This window comes from Anas acuta, chromosome 17 (genome assembly GCF_963932015.1).
Source record: "Anas acuta chromosome 17, bAnaAcu1.1, whole genome shotgun sequence".
NCBI lineage: Eukaryota > Metazoa > Chordata > Aves > Anseriformes > Anatidae > Anas > Anas acuta.
Window position 1 is genome coordinate 3,040,729 of NC_088995.1, and position 17,040 is coordinate 3,057,768.

The window sequence follows — 17,040 nt, forward strand, 5'->3', positions numbered from 1 at the left end:
CCATCGCACTGAGGCATTAGCCTGTTGTTCAGTGATATTTGAAAACCAGCTGCAGTTACATGTCTGCATATGAACTTCCCCACGATGTCAGGAGAGCATATTGAATACTTTTGCCATTTTTGGCTGAGGTCACTGTTCGTCTAATGCTATTTTCTCTTGCTGCTCAAGGGCACGGTGGCTTAAATTAGTTTTCACATGCTATAAAGATACAAAAAGACAATTTGTGGCTATTTATGGGATCCCTTCATATACACATGCTTATAAAAAGATGGGCAACTCCTCAAGCTAAACTGCTCGATCTCTGCTGGTTTTAATGGTGGTTGGGGCTTTTTTGATGTTATAAAAAGTCACGTGGTGCAAATTTACTCAGTGTTCAAAGTAGCACTTAATTCTCTTCAGCATTTTGTTCCTTAGCTTTCTTGTCTGAGTGACTGTATGTTCTAAGGCTGTAACACCATTGCTGACTTTCTCATGGCATTATTTGTTAACGTGCATTATTGCTGTTAGTTGCATAAGCAGTTCCTGCAGGAATTGCAGCTTGTTTTAATTTTACTGCAGGGACACAGTCCATTTACTGAGAAAATCATCTCTTATTAGCTAGTTATTGAAGTATTCTCCCTTGTCTTTATGCATTCTTTTATAATAAAAATGAACTTAACACTTGAATAACTGCATTGCTAAAATCACGTTAGGAATAAACATGATTATATGCATTTGTTAGAAATGCTGATGTGTGAATGTAGACCCCCTCAAACATCAGTCAGAAATGTGGCAAGTTAAGTTGCTTGCATGCAACAATTTATTTGAAGTAGTCACAAAATAGTGAGGCTTAGTTCTTTCACTTTCCTTACAAAAATAGGAAAAGCTCTAGATAAGAGAAAGTAGAAAGAAGGAAGAATTAATTGTGGGATGATAAAGATGCTGGAGCAAAATTGGCCATGCAGCTCTGGCAGCTGACTTCATCACTGCCATCTTTAGGAGTGTGCTGTTAACTGTTCTACCATCTGCTGCCTTGGTATCTCAAACACTTGATAGAGGAGGTGGTTCTTTATTATTATTATTATTTTCATCCAGTGTTGTGCTCTAGAAAATAGGAATGTATGACAAACACAGCATAGAGTTCTGCCAAAATTTTATGGGGATTTGGACTGTGGTATATTTCATACAGTAGCGTTACTGAGAAGTAAAGCTAGTTCATGATCTGAATTTAGCTTTCAATTCTAAAATATCTGGCAGTATTCAAAGGAAAACATTTAAAAGAGCAGATCTGCATAAGCAGTTTCTAAATAAACATGGATAATGTTCTGATCTCTGAAGAACAGAAAACTGACTTTGGGCATAAAGAAAACAACCAGAAAACTGGCCAGGACTGTTTCTGAAAAGGAAACTTGATTCAACTTATAAATAACCAAAATTTGTAGCTATGTATTCTGAAATTGGTTATCTTTCTCCTGAGAATGTAGTCATATGATTAGAAATACAAAATAGTGATTTTCAAAAATGTTTCTTTGATAGGGTAGAGATCTTGAAGACAAACATACAATTTCCAAAGTGTATATTGGATACTCATAAAATGAGAGTATTGTGAACCACAACATATTTAAGAAGCTGTTAATAATCTTAATCACCTAAACATTTACTGGAAAATTCATTTTCCTGGCTGATAAAGCTAATAGTAGTTTGGTTAGAAATCTCACCAAAAAACAAATACTAACTTTGTCTTACTAATTTCTTTGCAGTTGGAGACAAGGTTCCTGCTGATATAAGGATTACGTCTATCAAATCTACAACTCTAAGGGTAGACCAGTCAATTCTCACAGGTATGAGTTCTGTGACTTTTGGAGAACTATGCGTACATTTGGAAGTGACTTTTTACTGTTCTAGAATAATATAGACTATTTCCCTATGGACAAGCCAGAAGCTATAGAAGTACAATGTTGCACTTCAGTGCAGTATATTTCAGATCTAGTTACTTAAATTTTAGTGGTTGAATGCGTTAACATTGTCACTTGTGTTCACATTTGTGGGGTGAATATTTTTCTGAGGTTTATAATACCTTTTTGATATTTTTTTTTTAGTCGAGAAGCACAGGAATCTTATGGGGAATAATTTCTTTCCTAGTTTATGCATTCTTCTAGGTCTGAACATCCTGTCACTGCTTGAATATGAAAGTATGGAAATCTTGCTAAATGTCTTCTGTAACACCAATTTTCTCTCACAAGAGCTTCTAAAATACAGGCAGCTGTTAAATTGCTGTTACTAAAGCCTTATTTGCTGAAATTCTGTCCATGCACATTCATGTGTTTTCCGATACTAGCTCTCAAGCACAGGAGCTATATTTAGAGCGCTTTCAGATTAGTTGAAAACAAAACAAAGTAACGGTACTTCTGAATATAGGAAAGAAGCTAGGAATCAACCAAGCATGTTATAAGAGTTTTCTCAGCTGGAACATGAAGATCTATCTGCCTGTTTTGGTAGTATAAATAACAAATGTCAACTAGCTCTGAATTTTGAAACAGTAAATTATTCATCAAAAATTTATTTTTGATCCTTAAGTTCATCTTGAAAAAACAGGTTGCAAATTTTCTTAGTACATATCCTCAATAGCACAAGACTGGTCAAGCTTACTTCTGTTTAGCATAAGAAAATATAAGCACTCTTTGTAAATCTATCAGAACTGGAAGAAGTAGAAGTAGTCAACTGGAAGCTTGCATAAGGGGAATAATGAATTCCCTGCCATTATTTAAATAACTGAAAATATTTACTTTTTTTTTTTTTTAAGAAAACACTTTTTGAGCCTATTTTAAATTGATGTTTGAGTCTTCTAATTAGTAAAACAGGACTACAGTCTAAGATGCTCATCAAACCTTTTAAAAGTAGGAAGCTTTGGCTCTCTTGGGCTTACAAAAAGTAGTATGCTTTTAGCATCAGTCACTGAGTTACCACTCGTTTTGAAATCTGGTGTAGTAATTAACATCTGTTCTCACTGAGAAGAAGCTTTGTATTCCGGTGTGATGTTTATGGAAATTGAGACATTGAAGGTTTTTATGGAAGAGATTTCAGAAGGCTTCCAGCTAAAGGAGTTAACTGACAGATGGCTGCATAGTGTTAAAAAGAGAAAATCAAGGTTTGCCAATAGATGCATAACTGGTAACATGTAATTATTTAAATGAGAATGTAACTCTTCCAATGCATAGAGAACAAACTCATGAATGCATGAGAAGCACAAAATAACACTGAAGTAGAAACTTCCTGGTGAAATAATGAGAGGTCATCCTTGATGCAGTAGATCTTGATAGGTTAAAATAAGGAGTGGAGTGACTACCTATGTGACCACTTTAATGTCTCTTAAAAGACATGGTTTATGCTTCATTGATTTCTAACTCTATAAAATGTTTACTTAAATCTTACCTTATTTTCATTAAAAGCCAGCTGTTCAGTTCTTTGGTCAGTTGAATTATTTCCTGTTTTCCTTAAGCAATTAAAATAATTTAAAGAAAGCAGTTTCACACAGTCTTTTTCGGACTGAAGGTTATAACTTTTGATTCCCTACAGGTCTCAAGATGATACATGTATAATCTCTTCTTAAGGCTATTATCTTCATTTTAGGTGAATCTGTCTCTGTTATTAAGCACACTGACCCTGTACCTGATCCTCGTGCTGTAAACCAAGACAAAAAGAACATGCTATTTTCTGTAAGTTGTTTTGAAAGTTTTAAAACATACAAAACAATACAGATAAGCTGATAAACGAAAGTGAGGAGAATTTAAAGCCTGAATCTAAAGGCCGTATGACTTTTCTGTATTCTCTGTGCCATATGTATGTAGTCTCCATGTGCATCAAATGGAACGAATTAAAAGTTAGAAGTAACTTTTAATGAAAGCTGTCCTTAGGGAAGATGCTTGTTGAAACTAGTTTGTGAGGAAATTCATTTTTGTCCTTTACAAGAAAGTTTTGAAGGTTGGAGCACGTGCACTTTTAAAGTACGCCTAAATGACTGCTCTTTCTAAAGTAATTGTTCTCAAGGCTGATAAGAATGTGTACCTGAATTGTGCTATTGTGTTGCTAAAACTGAGAACTAGCTTGATAAAACAGAAATATGGAGTTGATTTGAAAATTGTTTCATGGAAGTGTTGAATGCCTTTCAGACACTGAAATAACTCTTACTGTTGGTGAACTCCCTGTAGAAAACCTAACTTCTTGCTCACGTTAAACATGTTCACACAATCCCACAGACCATGTCTATTACTCACAGTAAATAACATAATTAGGATTGGTTCTTGCCAGGCTAAAACAAAACAAACCCTCTTAAGATGTCAGTAGACATAGGTACTGAATGTATAGCAGCTGGGTTTGATTTTGATGCTTATAGTAGACCAGTATAGGTTCGTATTGGGCCTAAATTGTAAATATAAATTATTCTATGCTGGAATATTCTCTCCCATATATTGGGGGAATGTCATTCTTCCTCTCTTCTACCTTTTCCATATCCTAACTCAAACAACTCAAACATGTTCTCTAGTCTGGCCTTGTGTAAGTGTGTGTTGTTTTTTGTTTTCTTTATTAAAGGAAACTGTTTACAGTTTGAATGCAATTTGTTTTCTCTTCCCTTTATGTACATTAGGGTACTAACATTGCTGCTGGTAAAGCTATGGGAGTGGTTATTGCAACAGGAGTAAACACTGAAATTGGCAAAATTCGTGATGAGATGGTGGCTACTGAACAAGAGAGAACCCCTCTCCAACAGAAGCTGGATGAGTTTGGAGAGCAGCTGTCTAAAGTCATCTCACTTATCTGCATCGCTGTTTGGATAATAAACATTGGTCACTTTAATGATCCGGTTCATGGTGGCTCCTGGATTCGAGGTGCTATCTATTACTTTAAAATTGCCGTTGCTCTTGCTGTTGCTGCTATTCCCGAGGGTCTGCCTGCTGTCATTACCACCTGCTTGGCTCTTGGAACCCGCAGAATGGCCAAGAAGAATGCTATTGTTAGAAGTCTTCCCTCCGTAGAAACCTTGGGGTGCACCTCAGTTATTTGTTCTGACAAGACTGGTACCCTGACCACGAATCAGATGTCAGTCTGCAGGGTATGTTGAATTGGCTTGCTCTGTTTTTCTTTCTCTCCTCAGTCATTCAGTTTGAATAGTCAGCGTTGTTTGAATTCTTTTGATCAGGATTTTTTTCGTTCTCATATCATGAAAATCTTGCTTTATTTTCCCAAGATAAACTTCTACTTTTAATTCAGTTTTCCAGCGTGTAGTGTTTAAAGGCTTTTATCTCTTCCCTTATTTAGTCATGGCCAAAAATAGCTGTACCCGCATTTGATGGAAGGAAAGGTTGTTTGCAAGCAGCTTCCTATGGGCATTCTGCAAGCATGTCAGACTACTGGCGATTAGTTAGTGTGATTTGTCCAGTTTCAGGAAGTGGTAGGATGTGTAGAAGCATAAAAACATTCACTTCGACATAGGAAGATGACGATGGTGGAGAAGCTTAGCAATGAGAAAAAGGTAGAAGGTTTACTAGCAGTAGCTTGGATGGTCTGAGTTCTCTTCTCTACTGTTTCCACCTTTTTTTGGTTATCGTTGCTAGTTGCTGTTGCTCTGATGTAGATCCCTGTATTGGTTTCAATGTGCATGACTAATCTGGCAACTTGAGGTGCTGTTGACCCTGTCACCTGCATTGCCAGGGTCCTCTTCAACCAACGTATGGTGTGCTTTTATGTAAGCATAAGTGATGTGTGCGCCTCCCTTTTTGCTAGTATTCATTCTTGTGCTGATTGAGATTTTTATAGCTAGTCACCTAATACAATACATGTTGTGTTGCCAGTTTTCCATGCTTCCCATGTACTTGATATTCTGAGTAGGAATTTTATGGAGAAAACACTAAGTTCTTTTCATAATTGTAAATGTTCAGCAGCATAGCAAATTTATGATATCAAATGTTTGTTCAGTCATTACATCGGGTTAGAATTCCAAATGTGTAAATGTTGCGCACTACAGACTGGTATTTTTGGCAGAAGTTTTTAAGTCTTAACCACTTTATTCTCATGTGATTGATTTTTCTTTTTAATCGGTGGTTGACTTATTCTACATGCTTCAGTATTGTAGTATTTATACCTAAGAGACACAAAGCAGCTGCTCATCAGTATTCCAGAGGAGGTTACTTGCAGTAGAGTTGCATAACTGCCCTAGTCTTTGCAGAGATTTTTCATCACCAAATGCAAGCTGCCAAAAATGAAGATGCCAAAAGCAGAAGGCTTCATGGTTAACTCGTTTAAGAACCTTCAGATGTATTTACGTAAAAACTCAAATGCTCTACTCCTTAGATTCAGAGGGCTAAATGTTTTACATCTCTAGCAGTACAACTTACCAGGTCAGGCAGCTACAGAAAAACCTTAATTGTTTGACTTTGTGAAGCACAGCAAAATCCTAATATCTGTAACCAGTATGTGTATTCAGCTTCACTTGAAGCAGAGAGATTATCTAGCTTTTTAAGAAGCATTTTTACAATAGTAATTCCCTTTTGCAGTTAACAGTTTTCATAATGTTAAGTAGTAATTCCTGAGTGTCCAAAGGAAACCTTTACTAAATATTTCAGTCAAAAGCAACACTTCTTTAGGAGAAGATTTGAAGTCTTGTTTTAATGTCCTCCTGTCCTGTTATCTCAGACAAGAACATGTTTACTCTGTTTTATGATGTTCATTTATCTGCTTGTTTAGCTTTTTATTTTTTTAAAATTACTTTGAAGATTACAGGGACTTGAGACACTGCAGACCTAGATATTAGGCTGTATTTTGTGAATGCTTGCCAAAAACATAAGGCTGCAGAGTGAGGGGAAATAAAGATCTTAAGATGAGGTATAGCAAAATGGCTCATAGTAACCAACTTCTTAGAAGTTGTATTAAAATACACTATCAATTAATGAGAAAACTTTCTCCTCTACTACCAGCTAGTCCTGGTAGAGTATGACAACTTGAGGTGCCACGTTTTTATCTCCACTTTCACTGATTTGAATCTGCTTGCAGCTCTCCTAGAACGGAAACGGAAACAAAGGACAGATGAACAGATGCATGTGTCTTAGAGCACAAATGCATCCTTCAAATTAGTGTATTTATTTGAAAATAATTTCAGTCTGTACTGTAGGGACACTTGAGCTGTCTGAATGGTTCTAATCAACCAGTGTAGACTGACTGTAGATTAAGTCAGTGCAAATGACTTAAAGAAACAGGATAGGAAATGCTTTCACTGATGTTAAGGGGAACTTGTAGTCTGCCTCTTGCCTCAAACCTTACCTGCTGCATAGAAAAGCTTCTGTTATTTGTAGATGCTTTGTATTTTTGCTTTGGTAAGAATTGTCAGTGTACAAGCTGTCCTGTGCTGCTTTTGATTGGAACTGCTACGTCAAATGTACACAGGAGAATTAATTTGAGTCTGAAGCCAAGGAAGAACTTAGGCACAGTCAGGATTGGGAGCTAGTCTAGTCCTAATAGCTGAAGTTAAGTGTATGCTCTATAGGATTTTTTCATCTCTTTGATCTACTTGTACCACAATTGAGTTTTCAAATAAGATCTGAACTGAAATGCTGTGTTCTGTACTTCATGCTTCAGTACAAGGAGCTGTTCAAACATGTATGGGAGTGAAGTTCAAAGTATTGTCTGGTTTTGTCTACTTTGTTTACTGAACGTGGACTTGCTTCTTGTACCTGCATACTTAAGGTTTAAATCTCATGCATTAATTATTTTTCAAAGGCACTTCTAACACTTCTAACTCTAATTTCAGATGTTTGTCCTGGACAGAGTAGATGGAGATAACTGTTCTCTGAATGAATTTACTGTAACTGGTTCAACATATGCTCCAATGGGAGAAGTGTAAGTGTTAAATATTTGTCTATTTACTCACTGACTGTTACGGTAGACTTGCAAAGTGATGTGTATACTACTCAGTAATTGAAAACTCAACCAGTGAGAGTGTAAACTGCCTCAGAGAAGACTTTCTTAAAGTATCTTATGAATGTGCTGAAGTTTTCTTGAATTTACTGTAAATTCCTCTGTCCTGCCCTCAGAAGTTGGTGGGGCTTGATGCTTCTGTACTTGGGTAGTGTATGTGTTTGTCTCAGCCTGTGGCATCTGAGCTGGTACTAAACCACTGGCCTTGAAAAGGCATGATCCATTTATGTTTTACTTCAGCAGTTTCAGGTCTTTCCTAGTGGGATAGATGGTTCATCCTGAGAGCTTCTAGAATCTTAGGGTTCTGATTCTAGAGGGAGAGAGCCTCCTTCTATGAAGTTGTTCCTGCTCCTTTTATTTGGCCGGTCTTTCACGTATTTTTATCACTTCAGTTTTACAGAATTAGAATTCTATGTGTAAAGTAGAACTAGATTCAATTATTTTAAACATCTCGACCTTATGGAGTTTCACATACAGGCCTGTGACTTCATGCAGTCTTCACCAGTCTCAGTAGCAATTATCGCTCTTTATGGTCTTAACTGCTATCAAAATTAATGTTCTCAGCAGCTGGAAATCTTAATTCCCCAAGTCTCTTTTTGTTTCAAAGCTAATTGCTGTCAAAAGCTTATGCTTCTGTTTCAGCAGGCAGAATTAGACAAGGTGACACTCTAGATCCTGAAACGCATCTAGCTATTATGCTTTTGCTGCTCTCTCAAGAACTAGAGATAAATGAAATAATAAAACTCAGTGAGGTGACAAATGTGAGTATAAGAAGTGTCATCAATGTATGTTAATGTTCTGTTTTTACTTGCTGAAACTGGGGAAATGTGAACAAGTGTGTGAGTAGCACTGCGTTCATGTACATAGCATTTTGTAGTGACTGAAACTTTTCTAGTGACTGATTTCTCAGTTACGAGACTGTGTCCTGAGGCCTGACAAAACGCTCTAAACTGTTTGACAATGTGCATGCTGGTTTGCAAAATGAGACCACAAAAATAAAAGTGATTGGTAAGAACTGCAGCAAAAGCTAGTAGAGTGCATTTCTTCATTTTTAGCTAATCAAAAAACCTGAAGCTTAAGAAAAAGCTTCACGTAGAACTGACCCCACAACTTTGACTCCATATGTAGTTGTGTTACTTCAGACATTGTGATTGCTGATAAGGTGCAAGCAGGGGAAAGCTGGTATAACAAGTTAGGGATATTCAAATATGCTGGTTGTCTGCAGGTTCAGGACAGGTGAAAGCAGGATGTACCAGCTGTGACAGATGATGTGACAAACTGAGAGCTGCCGAGAACTTTAAAGAGTTAAGAGCTTAGAGCTGCTAAATTTTGCTTATGACTGTAGGATTATATGCAAAATGGAACTTTAAAGCATACTTATTTTTAAGATGCGTTTTGTTCATACGCTATTATGCAACGCTGGATTTCTTTTGCAGTACTACAAGAGGCTGAACAAAAAGCTTACATAATCAGACGTCATAGGCAGTGTTAAGCATTCTTATGGAGCAGTGATCCATTTCTTTCTATCAGACATTTTTCTCCTTGAGGGCTTTAATAAGAGATGGTACAAGAGAATTGTCTTGCTGATTCTGGTAAAAATAACAGCATTGAGCACTTCTTCTGGTTCCTTTATGTTTACTCTAGAAGTGTGCTGATGCTACAGAAAATGAGCTCATTTATTATCTATTTCTAAATGTGGAAGCAAAGAAGTTCCTTTTATTTGTGATGCCTGAAGGGTATATTACTTTGGGAAAATGTACCTTTGCTTTTCCTAAAGAGCTCAGATATTCATCATTAAGTATATATAACTACTAGAAAAGAATATTTTTTTGCTAGTGGAATTTGTGTTGTGAAATGACGTAGCTTTTTATTGGTTTAGGAGATTCGCATACAGCACAGATCAATTTTTAAGAAATAACAAAGACCAAATCTACTGCCTGTCCAGTTCATGCATAGCAGTAAATCTGCAGAATGTGCAGTGAGACTAAGGAAGTTAAGCTCCTAATGTCTGGCAATATCCTTTTCCTTGGAACTCCCGTCCAAGTCATACATGCTGTAATACTGATTTCAGATTCTTCTTTCACTGAGCTCTTTATTTCTGTTCTGTGTTGCTGTATGACTGTCACTGGACGAGATAAGGTTTTGTAATTCAGGTAGTAATTTCATCGGTAATGTTGTTCTGTTCATTTCTGTCTGATCTATAATTCAGATTTCACCTTTATCAAATTTATATGATAAACTTATATCAAATTTATTTTTGTCTAATAACTGCGTATCTATTTAAAGGTATCTGGATTCTCTGGTGAACTCTGTAGTTCCAAGTCCTTAATAAGCATTGTATTAAATGGCAATACAGTAGCAGGTTTAAAGAAGGGAAACATTAAATGCTAATTGTAAATAACTAATGTAAATTTCCCCCTTTTTCATCCTCTGGGAAGGCATAAAGATGACAAACTTATTAAATGTAGCCAGTACGATGGCCTTGTGGAACTTGCAACGATCTGTGCGCTCTGCAATGATTCCTCGTTGGACTACAATGAAGTAAGTACATATCCTGGAAATATCCTGGAACAGAGGGGAGTGTGAGAATGAGGATAAATGTTTGTTCTCATCTGTCTATGTAATACCTTTCAGTGGTAAATCCCCTTCTATTCAAGGAAGAGTATTTAGGTCTTCTTAAGCATTAATTCTGGGAATGACTTGTTTGTTGAACACTGAGGAAACTTAAGCCAGGCAGTAAGTTTAATCTGGAACTTGGAGATCTCTTGCTGTGTAGAATGCACTGCTGCTTTCTTGCTTTGCCTTGCCTCCTTAAGGTTGCTACATCTCAAAATGACTTGAATACTTGATAAGATGCTGACATCATTCTCTGCTGGTATTGAGAGGAAAGGCTTGAAATTTTCTACAAATGAAACTCCTCAAATGAAACTCCTGCTTTTTAAAAATAGTTTTGCTTGTTTCCTAAGCCATATTAAGATTTGTTAAGCATTTTTTTTCCATTGCGAAACTTGAACTTTGTCTCCAGTAGGTTCCAGCTGAGGGTTAAAGTAAACTCTTGTGTTTGTTTGCTTTGTGTTAACTAAAGGCTAAGGGAGTATATGAAAAAGTGGGTGAAGCTACAGAAACGGCACTTACCTGTCTGGTTGAAAAGATGAATGTATTTGACACAGACTTGAAAGGACTTTCTCGAATTGAACGTGCGAATGCTTGCAATTCGGTCAGTACTCTTTTATCTGGAATTCATTGGGGAGTGAGTTTTGGTACATATATTATCTAAACATATTGTTACACTGTTGTCTTCTTAAAAGGTGATAAAACAACTCATGAAGAAAGAATTCACTCTGGAATTCTCAAGAGACAGAAAGTCTATGTCTGTCTATTGTACACCGAACAAACCAAGCCGCACGTCCATGAGTAAGATGTTTGTTAAGGTGAGTTCCATGCTGGAGAAGTGCAGTTATGGAATGGCTACAAAGACTCCATAACATTAGAAATTATGGCCAAACTGCTTGGACATAAATAACTTTGTTAGTTTAAGCAAATGCTGTGTTGGAAAGGAATTTTTTTTACTAAGATTTTTTCTTGTTTGCCTCTGCAAGGGTGCTCCTGAAGGTGTAATTGACAGATGTACGCATGTCCGTGTTGGAAACGCTAAAGTAGCATTGACCTCAGGAATTAAGCAGAAAATAATGTCTGTTATTAGAGAGTGGGGAACTGGTAGAGACACATTGCGTTGCTTGGCTCTGGCAACCCATGACAATCCACCTAGAAAAGAAGAAATGAATCTTGAGGACTCCTCAAACTTCATTAACTACGAGGTAATTTTAGTTAAACGTCCTTTTAACATTTCTTCCTCTCCCAAATGGGAATGGTGACTCCTTATGTTTGGCCCTTTTCTTGTGGTGTAGTTAAAGCTGAGAATGTCTTACTGGGTGTTTTTGATGTCAGACACAATTAGCCACATCTATGGAGGGAATTATCAGTTTATAGAACAGATTGTATGTAGCTTTAAAGAAATTCAAAGGATACTGTCTGAGAATATTCTGTAGTTTCTGGTAACTGTCCACCTTTTTCTTTCACCAGTTAATTTTGGATTTAAAAGCAAAATGTGCATTTGTTCTTGATGGCTGGTTATACATGCTGTCACTTGGCTAAAAGCAGGAGAAATCAGATAGAAAGCCACCTACAAGTTATACTGTTTTGCATATATGCATACAGTCCTGAAGGTCATAACAGCATAAACTGTTTCAGAGACTGAAAAACCTTCCCAAAAGTGCATTGTGGTTTCGGCTTCAATGATTTTTAGTTTGACGCTGCTCAACTGCGAAGACCTCTGGGGATTTTATGATGAAACCTCACTACCATTTTGTGCTCTGAGGATCAGGTTTACTTCCCCTCCTCCATACTGTTGTCTGCGAAAAATCTGTCCATGATTATCATCTTAGCTACTCTGTAATTTTCCAATGAAATCTGTATCAAGGACTTAGGCTGGGGTGAAGTGTTGGGGGGCGTGATAGCAGTTGGTGAGTTTTGGTTTGTGCACTGCGCTGCTGGCTCTGATGGTGAAAAAGAAAGACTTGACTGTAAGTTGAATTTGCAAGGGTAACAATTAGATCACAGCTAATGAAATGAACATATTTGAGGCAAGGCTTAAAAGTGTAGGATCCCATTTCAGTGTATGCTTGTGCTCTTGGAATTAACTATGGCCTCTCGTGCATGGGGTACCATGTAGCATTGTGATTCTGAAAGCACCAAATGCTGCCTCACCTCCTCATACTTGTCAATGTGCGTATAGATGTGTGACATTTTGGTTCTCCCACTCTCTGAATTAAGTGTCAGACCTAAAGCACTGTGAAAATTTAGCATGGCAAAACAGGTAATCCTTCCAGAATGAAAACAACAAGCATATCATACATAATACACTGGCTTTGGCCAAACATCAAGTTGACATAGGCTTCAGTGTCCAGTTGCTCAATATAGAATATTGGGAATGGGAGTAAACACAAAGGTCACTACACTGAGATGTATGTTTAGCGTGCAAATAAAATGATTGTTTTGCTAATGTCAGATGTCTACAGGTTTTTGTGCTAAAACTCAGTGCTGTATTGTTTCAGACCAATTTGACCTTCGTTGGCTGCGTGGGTATGCTGGATCCCCCAAGAATTGAAGTAGCTTCGTCTATAAAGCTGTGTAAACAAGCTGGTATTAGAGTTATTATGATCACTGGTGATAATAAAGGCACAGCAGTAGCTATTTGCCGACGCATTGGTATCTTTGTGGAAGATGAAGATGTGTCTACAAAAGCCTTTACTGGCCGTGAATTTGATGAGCTCTCACTTGCTGCCCAAAGAGATGCTTGCCACCATGCCCGTTGCTTTGCTCGTGTGGAGCCTTCCCACAAGTCTAAAATTGTGGAGTTTCTTCAGTCTTTCGACGAGATTACAGCTATGGTGAGGAATTGAACTTCTTACTTGATTTGAAAGGCAGATACTGTGTTTAAACTTAAATTATGCCCTGTCAGACTGATGCCTTGTTCAGGACTTCAGCTTTTTCCTGAACTCCATCTCATAATAGTTCTGTGCTTAAGTGATTTGATCTAAAATACCAGACGCGATGTGAAATTCTTTTCTTGTCCTATATAAAAGTGTCTGCTCTTCTTCAACTTTAAATTCTTGTTTTAGACTGGTGATGGTGTCAATGATGCCCCTGCGTTGAAGAAAGCAGAAATTGGAATTGCTATGGGTTCTGGTACTGCAGTGGCTAAAACTGCTTCTGAAATGGTTTTAGCAGATGATAATTTCTCGACTATCGTAGCTGCTGTGGAAGAAGGACGTGCAATTTATAACAACATGAAGCAGTTCATCCGTTACTTGATCTCTTCCAACGTTGGAGAAGTTGTATGGTAAGTTTCAGGTGTTTTCTTTGGGCTAGAGTAGTGATGATGGAGTCTATTATTCATTTACTTCCAGTATTTCTCGCTAAAACCAGAGAAACAGGTTCCGTTCTCCAGGTAGTTGGCTCATTGTGACTGTATGGAATGAGGTCTGTATACTTCCAGGGTCAGTAGCATTTACTGGAGAACTTTAGCATAGCACAAAAGCTGAGCGTTGCATTTTATATAATACTCTAGCTCAGTAGGTGGCTAAGATGCTTTAGTTACTTCTGTGTTTGGAATGCTTCTCTGTGGAACTTAATTGTAAAAATAAGAAGACAAAATCTTATAAGATCTGTTATTTCAGATAACATAGCAACATTTAAATGTTTCTGTAACTTAAACCTCAAGTTACGGAAGAAAGTCTCTTACATGTCCTGGGGAGAAATGTTGCCCCAGTGCCACAGAATGTAAGTATTGATCTCCTAACTGTTGCTTACATCAAAGCATACTTTCTCCCTGAGCAGAATATAATACAGCATTGGTCTTGCCCTATTTTTTGTAGACTTTAAAGCATTAAAAACTTTAATGCTGTTTGTGATATGAAATGGATAACTCCATGTGAGAGAACAGAAAGGATGCTTTAAGCTTAAGCATTAAAAAACTTATTTGCGTTCACAAAAATAAGCTTATAATTGGTGGGTTTTCTTATAGTATCTTCTTGACTGCTGCCCTGGGTTTTCCTGAAGCTCTAATTCCTGTCCAACTGTTATGGGTAAACCTTGTGACGGATGGTCTCCCTGCTACTGCTCTGGGCTTTAATCCTCCTGATCTTGATATCATGAATAAGCCACCCCGCAACCCTAAAGAGCCACTGATCAGTGGATGGCTATTCTTCCGTTACCTAGCTATTGGATGTAAGTAGTAAGAGCTTTCTTATTTCTCTTAACTACAGCATGTAGATTTTTTGAGGCCCACTTTGAAATCAGTGTCTAACTTTTGCTCAAGTTCTGAAAACTAGCAATAGATGATCTGTAGAATTGGTATTCTATTTTGAGATTCACTGTTTTGTGTATTTGCAGGCAGTGCTATGATAGAATGGTAAAGCAGTAACTTTTTCTTTTCATTGCTAACAACAGAGGCAGAAAAAGTTATAGTTGCATAACATCAGTAAGACATCTACCACTTCATCAGAAACTTTTAATTAGATTCTAGATGTATCTTTTAGATAAATTAGTCTATTTTTTTTTTCAGTACTTGGAGGTTTCGAAGTAGAAGTTCAGGTGTGGCAAGTGAGATGTTCTCTTGCATAAAGTCCACAACGCTGAAAAAAGTTGTTTGTTTTCCTCAAGGTTATGTTGGTGCTGCCACAGTGGGTGCTGCTGCTTGGTGGTTTATTGCTGCTGATGGTGGTCCAAGAGTTACCTTTTATCAGCTGGTACGTGCTCTGTTTAGTTTCTCCGGGGAAAGGGGCACATTCCTTTTATACATCTTTTTTTTCTTGAAATGACTGTAGAAAAACAGTAGCTATTTTTAAAAAAGATTTATGTAATGAGATATTCTTTGTTAAAGTAAAACTTATTTTAAAGACTAATCAATTGTGATCAAGCTCAAAGGTGGCATACCTGAGCTGCTAAACAATTCAGAGGACTGAGGGGTGTCTTGTAAATAGAAGACTAACAGAAATTTTTCTGAAGCTGGCAAAAGCTTTTTGTTTTTTTGGTGCTTGTAGTGTCATATTAGACACTTGTCTCTCCTGTAGTGTGGTGCTTGTAGGATTCATATTTAAAGTTTTTTATGATACTACTTACTTCCTAATAGCCTACTTTACATTTTAAAAGTTAACGAGCTGTAGAAATGAGTTCGTGTTTTTCTGTTCTAGAGCCATTTTCTGCAGTGCAAAGAGGACAACCCTGACTTCTCTGGTGTCGACTGTGTGGTGTTTGAGTCTCCGTATCCAATGACGATGGCTCTTTCTGTACTTGTCACCATAGAGATGTGCAATGCTCTCAACAGGTTTGTATCTCCACATCAGAAAGCAAAGCTTTTGCGTAGCTTATCCAAAATCCCACCTTCTATGCAGCTTGGTTCAGAGTATGTGGACAGCTCAACGAATAATGAGTCATACTTCCTTTCCAAATCCTGGCAGTGCAAACAAAATGACTCTCAGATAACAATTGAGATCCCTTATCATAAGGTGTATTTTTAATTCTGTCAGTTCATTCTGGCACTTTACTAAGCATAAGCAACTGACATATTTTCCGTTACTTTTAATCTGAGCTTAATTAATCAGATTATCCCTCCCATGTGATATCAAGGAGAACTAAAATAAGAATGTTGAAGATACGGAAAATAATTTTTCCTGCCCGAAGGGAGTGTGGGTTTAGCCAATTAATGTTATTATAAATGGAAACCACTAAGTAGCACAATGTCAAGGATATTTTCTTCAAATAGCTTAGAGGTCACTTTAAAGTTGGTTTTTAAAATTAAGTGTGCTGTGGTAGTCCTACATAGTAAGGTACTGCTCTACATTTGGTGTTCTGTATCTCAGACTCCTCTGCAGATTGAATCTGGAGTGGATTTAAAGAATAAGCATGAAGAAGGTACAAGTGGTACAAGTACATGGCCTCCTCTTTATTTCCAGTCTATAACTGACCTTTGGAGGAAATGGGGAGGGAGAAATAGGGCCCCAGCAGCTGACAGACAGGAGGATTCTGTCTCACGCTGCTGTACCCAGCATTCTATTCTCTCTCCACACCTGTGGAGAGGATGTCAGGGTCTTAGCAAAAAAAAAAAAAAAAAAAGTAGATTAGGTCAGGAATGGGCAGAATGCACAAAAGCTTTCAAAAACAAACGTGAGACTGAACTGTGGTCACTCTGTGAAGCAGTCTTCCAGGGTAATCTAAAGTTGTAACTTACTTAAACCATGCTTTGGTGTCCTTTCCTTCATGACTGGGATAACTGGGGCTTGCCTTGCTGCTCTTTCCAGCTCTTTTCTGATTTACTGAATTTCCTATCAGTATCTTGTACGTACACACATGTACTGTGTTTCTGTTGCAGTCTGTCAGAAAACCAGTCCTTAATGAGGATGCCCCCGTGGGAGAATATCTGGCTGGTGGGCGCTATCTGCTTGTCCATGTCACTCCACTTCCTTATCCTTTACGTGGAACCGCTGCCAGTAAGTACTTTATATCCTCATCTCTGAGCTTGGAGATGGAGCA

General features: G+C 37.5%; 1 protein-coding gene across 3 annotated transcripts in view; it reads left to right on the forward strand.

Annotated features, from left to right (window-relative positions):
- The window catches only part of ATP2A2 (ATPase sarcoplasmic/endoplasmic reticulum Ca2+ transporting 2), a 45,354-nt gene that overhangs the window by 22,046 nt on the left and 6,268 nt on the right, over positions 1–17,040 (forward strand). For all 3 annotated transcript variants that reach the window (XR_011088634.1, XM_068654430.1, XM_068654431.1), the window contains exons 6-19: positions 1,740–1,820; positions 3,610–3,695; positions 4,625–5,089; positions 7,781–7,869; positions 10,386–10,488; positions 11,033–11,164; positions 11,256–11,378; positions 11,547–11,765; positions 13,062–13,397; positions 13,629–13,849; positions 14,534–14,736; positions 15,172–15,257; positions 15,702–15,835; positions 16,880–16,997. Coding sequence is in view for 2 of the 3 variants with exons in the window: in XM_068654430.1 (XP_068510531.1) it covers positions 1,740–1,820; positions 3,610–3,695; positions 4,625–5,089; positions 7,781–7,869; positions 10,386–10,488; positions 11,033–11,164; positions 11,256–11,378; positions 11,547–11,765; positions 13,062–13,397; positions 13,629–13,849; positions 14,534–14,736; positions 15,172–15,257; positions 15,702–15,835; positions 16,880–16,997 (2,396 nt within the window). In the remaining variant the exon portion in view is untranslated. The remainder of the gene's footprint in view (positions 1–1,739; positions 1,821–3,609; positions 3,696–4,624; positions 5,090–7,780; positions 7,870–10,385; positions 10,489–11,032; positions 11,165–11,255; positions 11,379–11,546; positions 11,766–13,061; positions 13,398–13,628; positions 13,850–14,533; positions 14,737–15,171; positions 15,258–15,701; positions 15,836–16,879; positions 16,998–17,040) is intronic.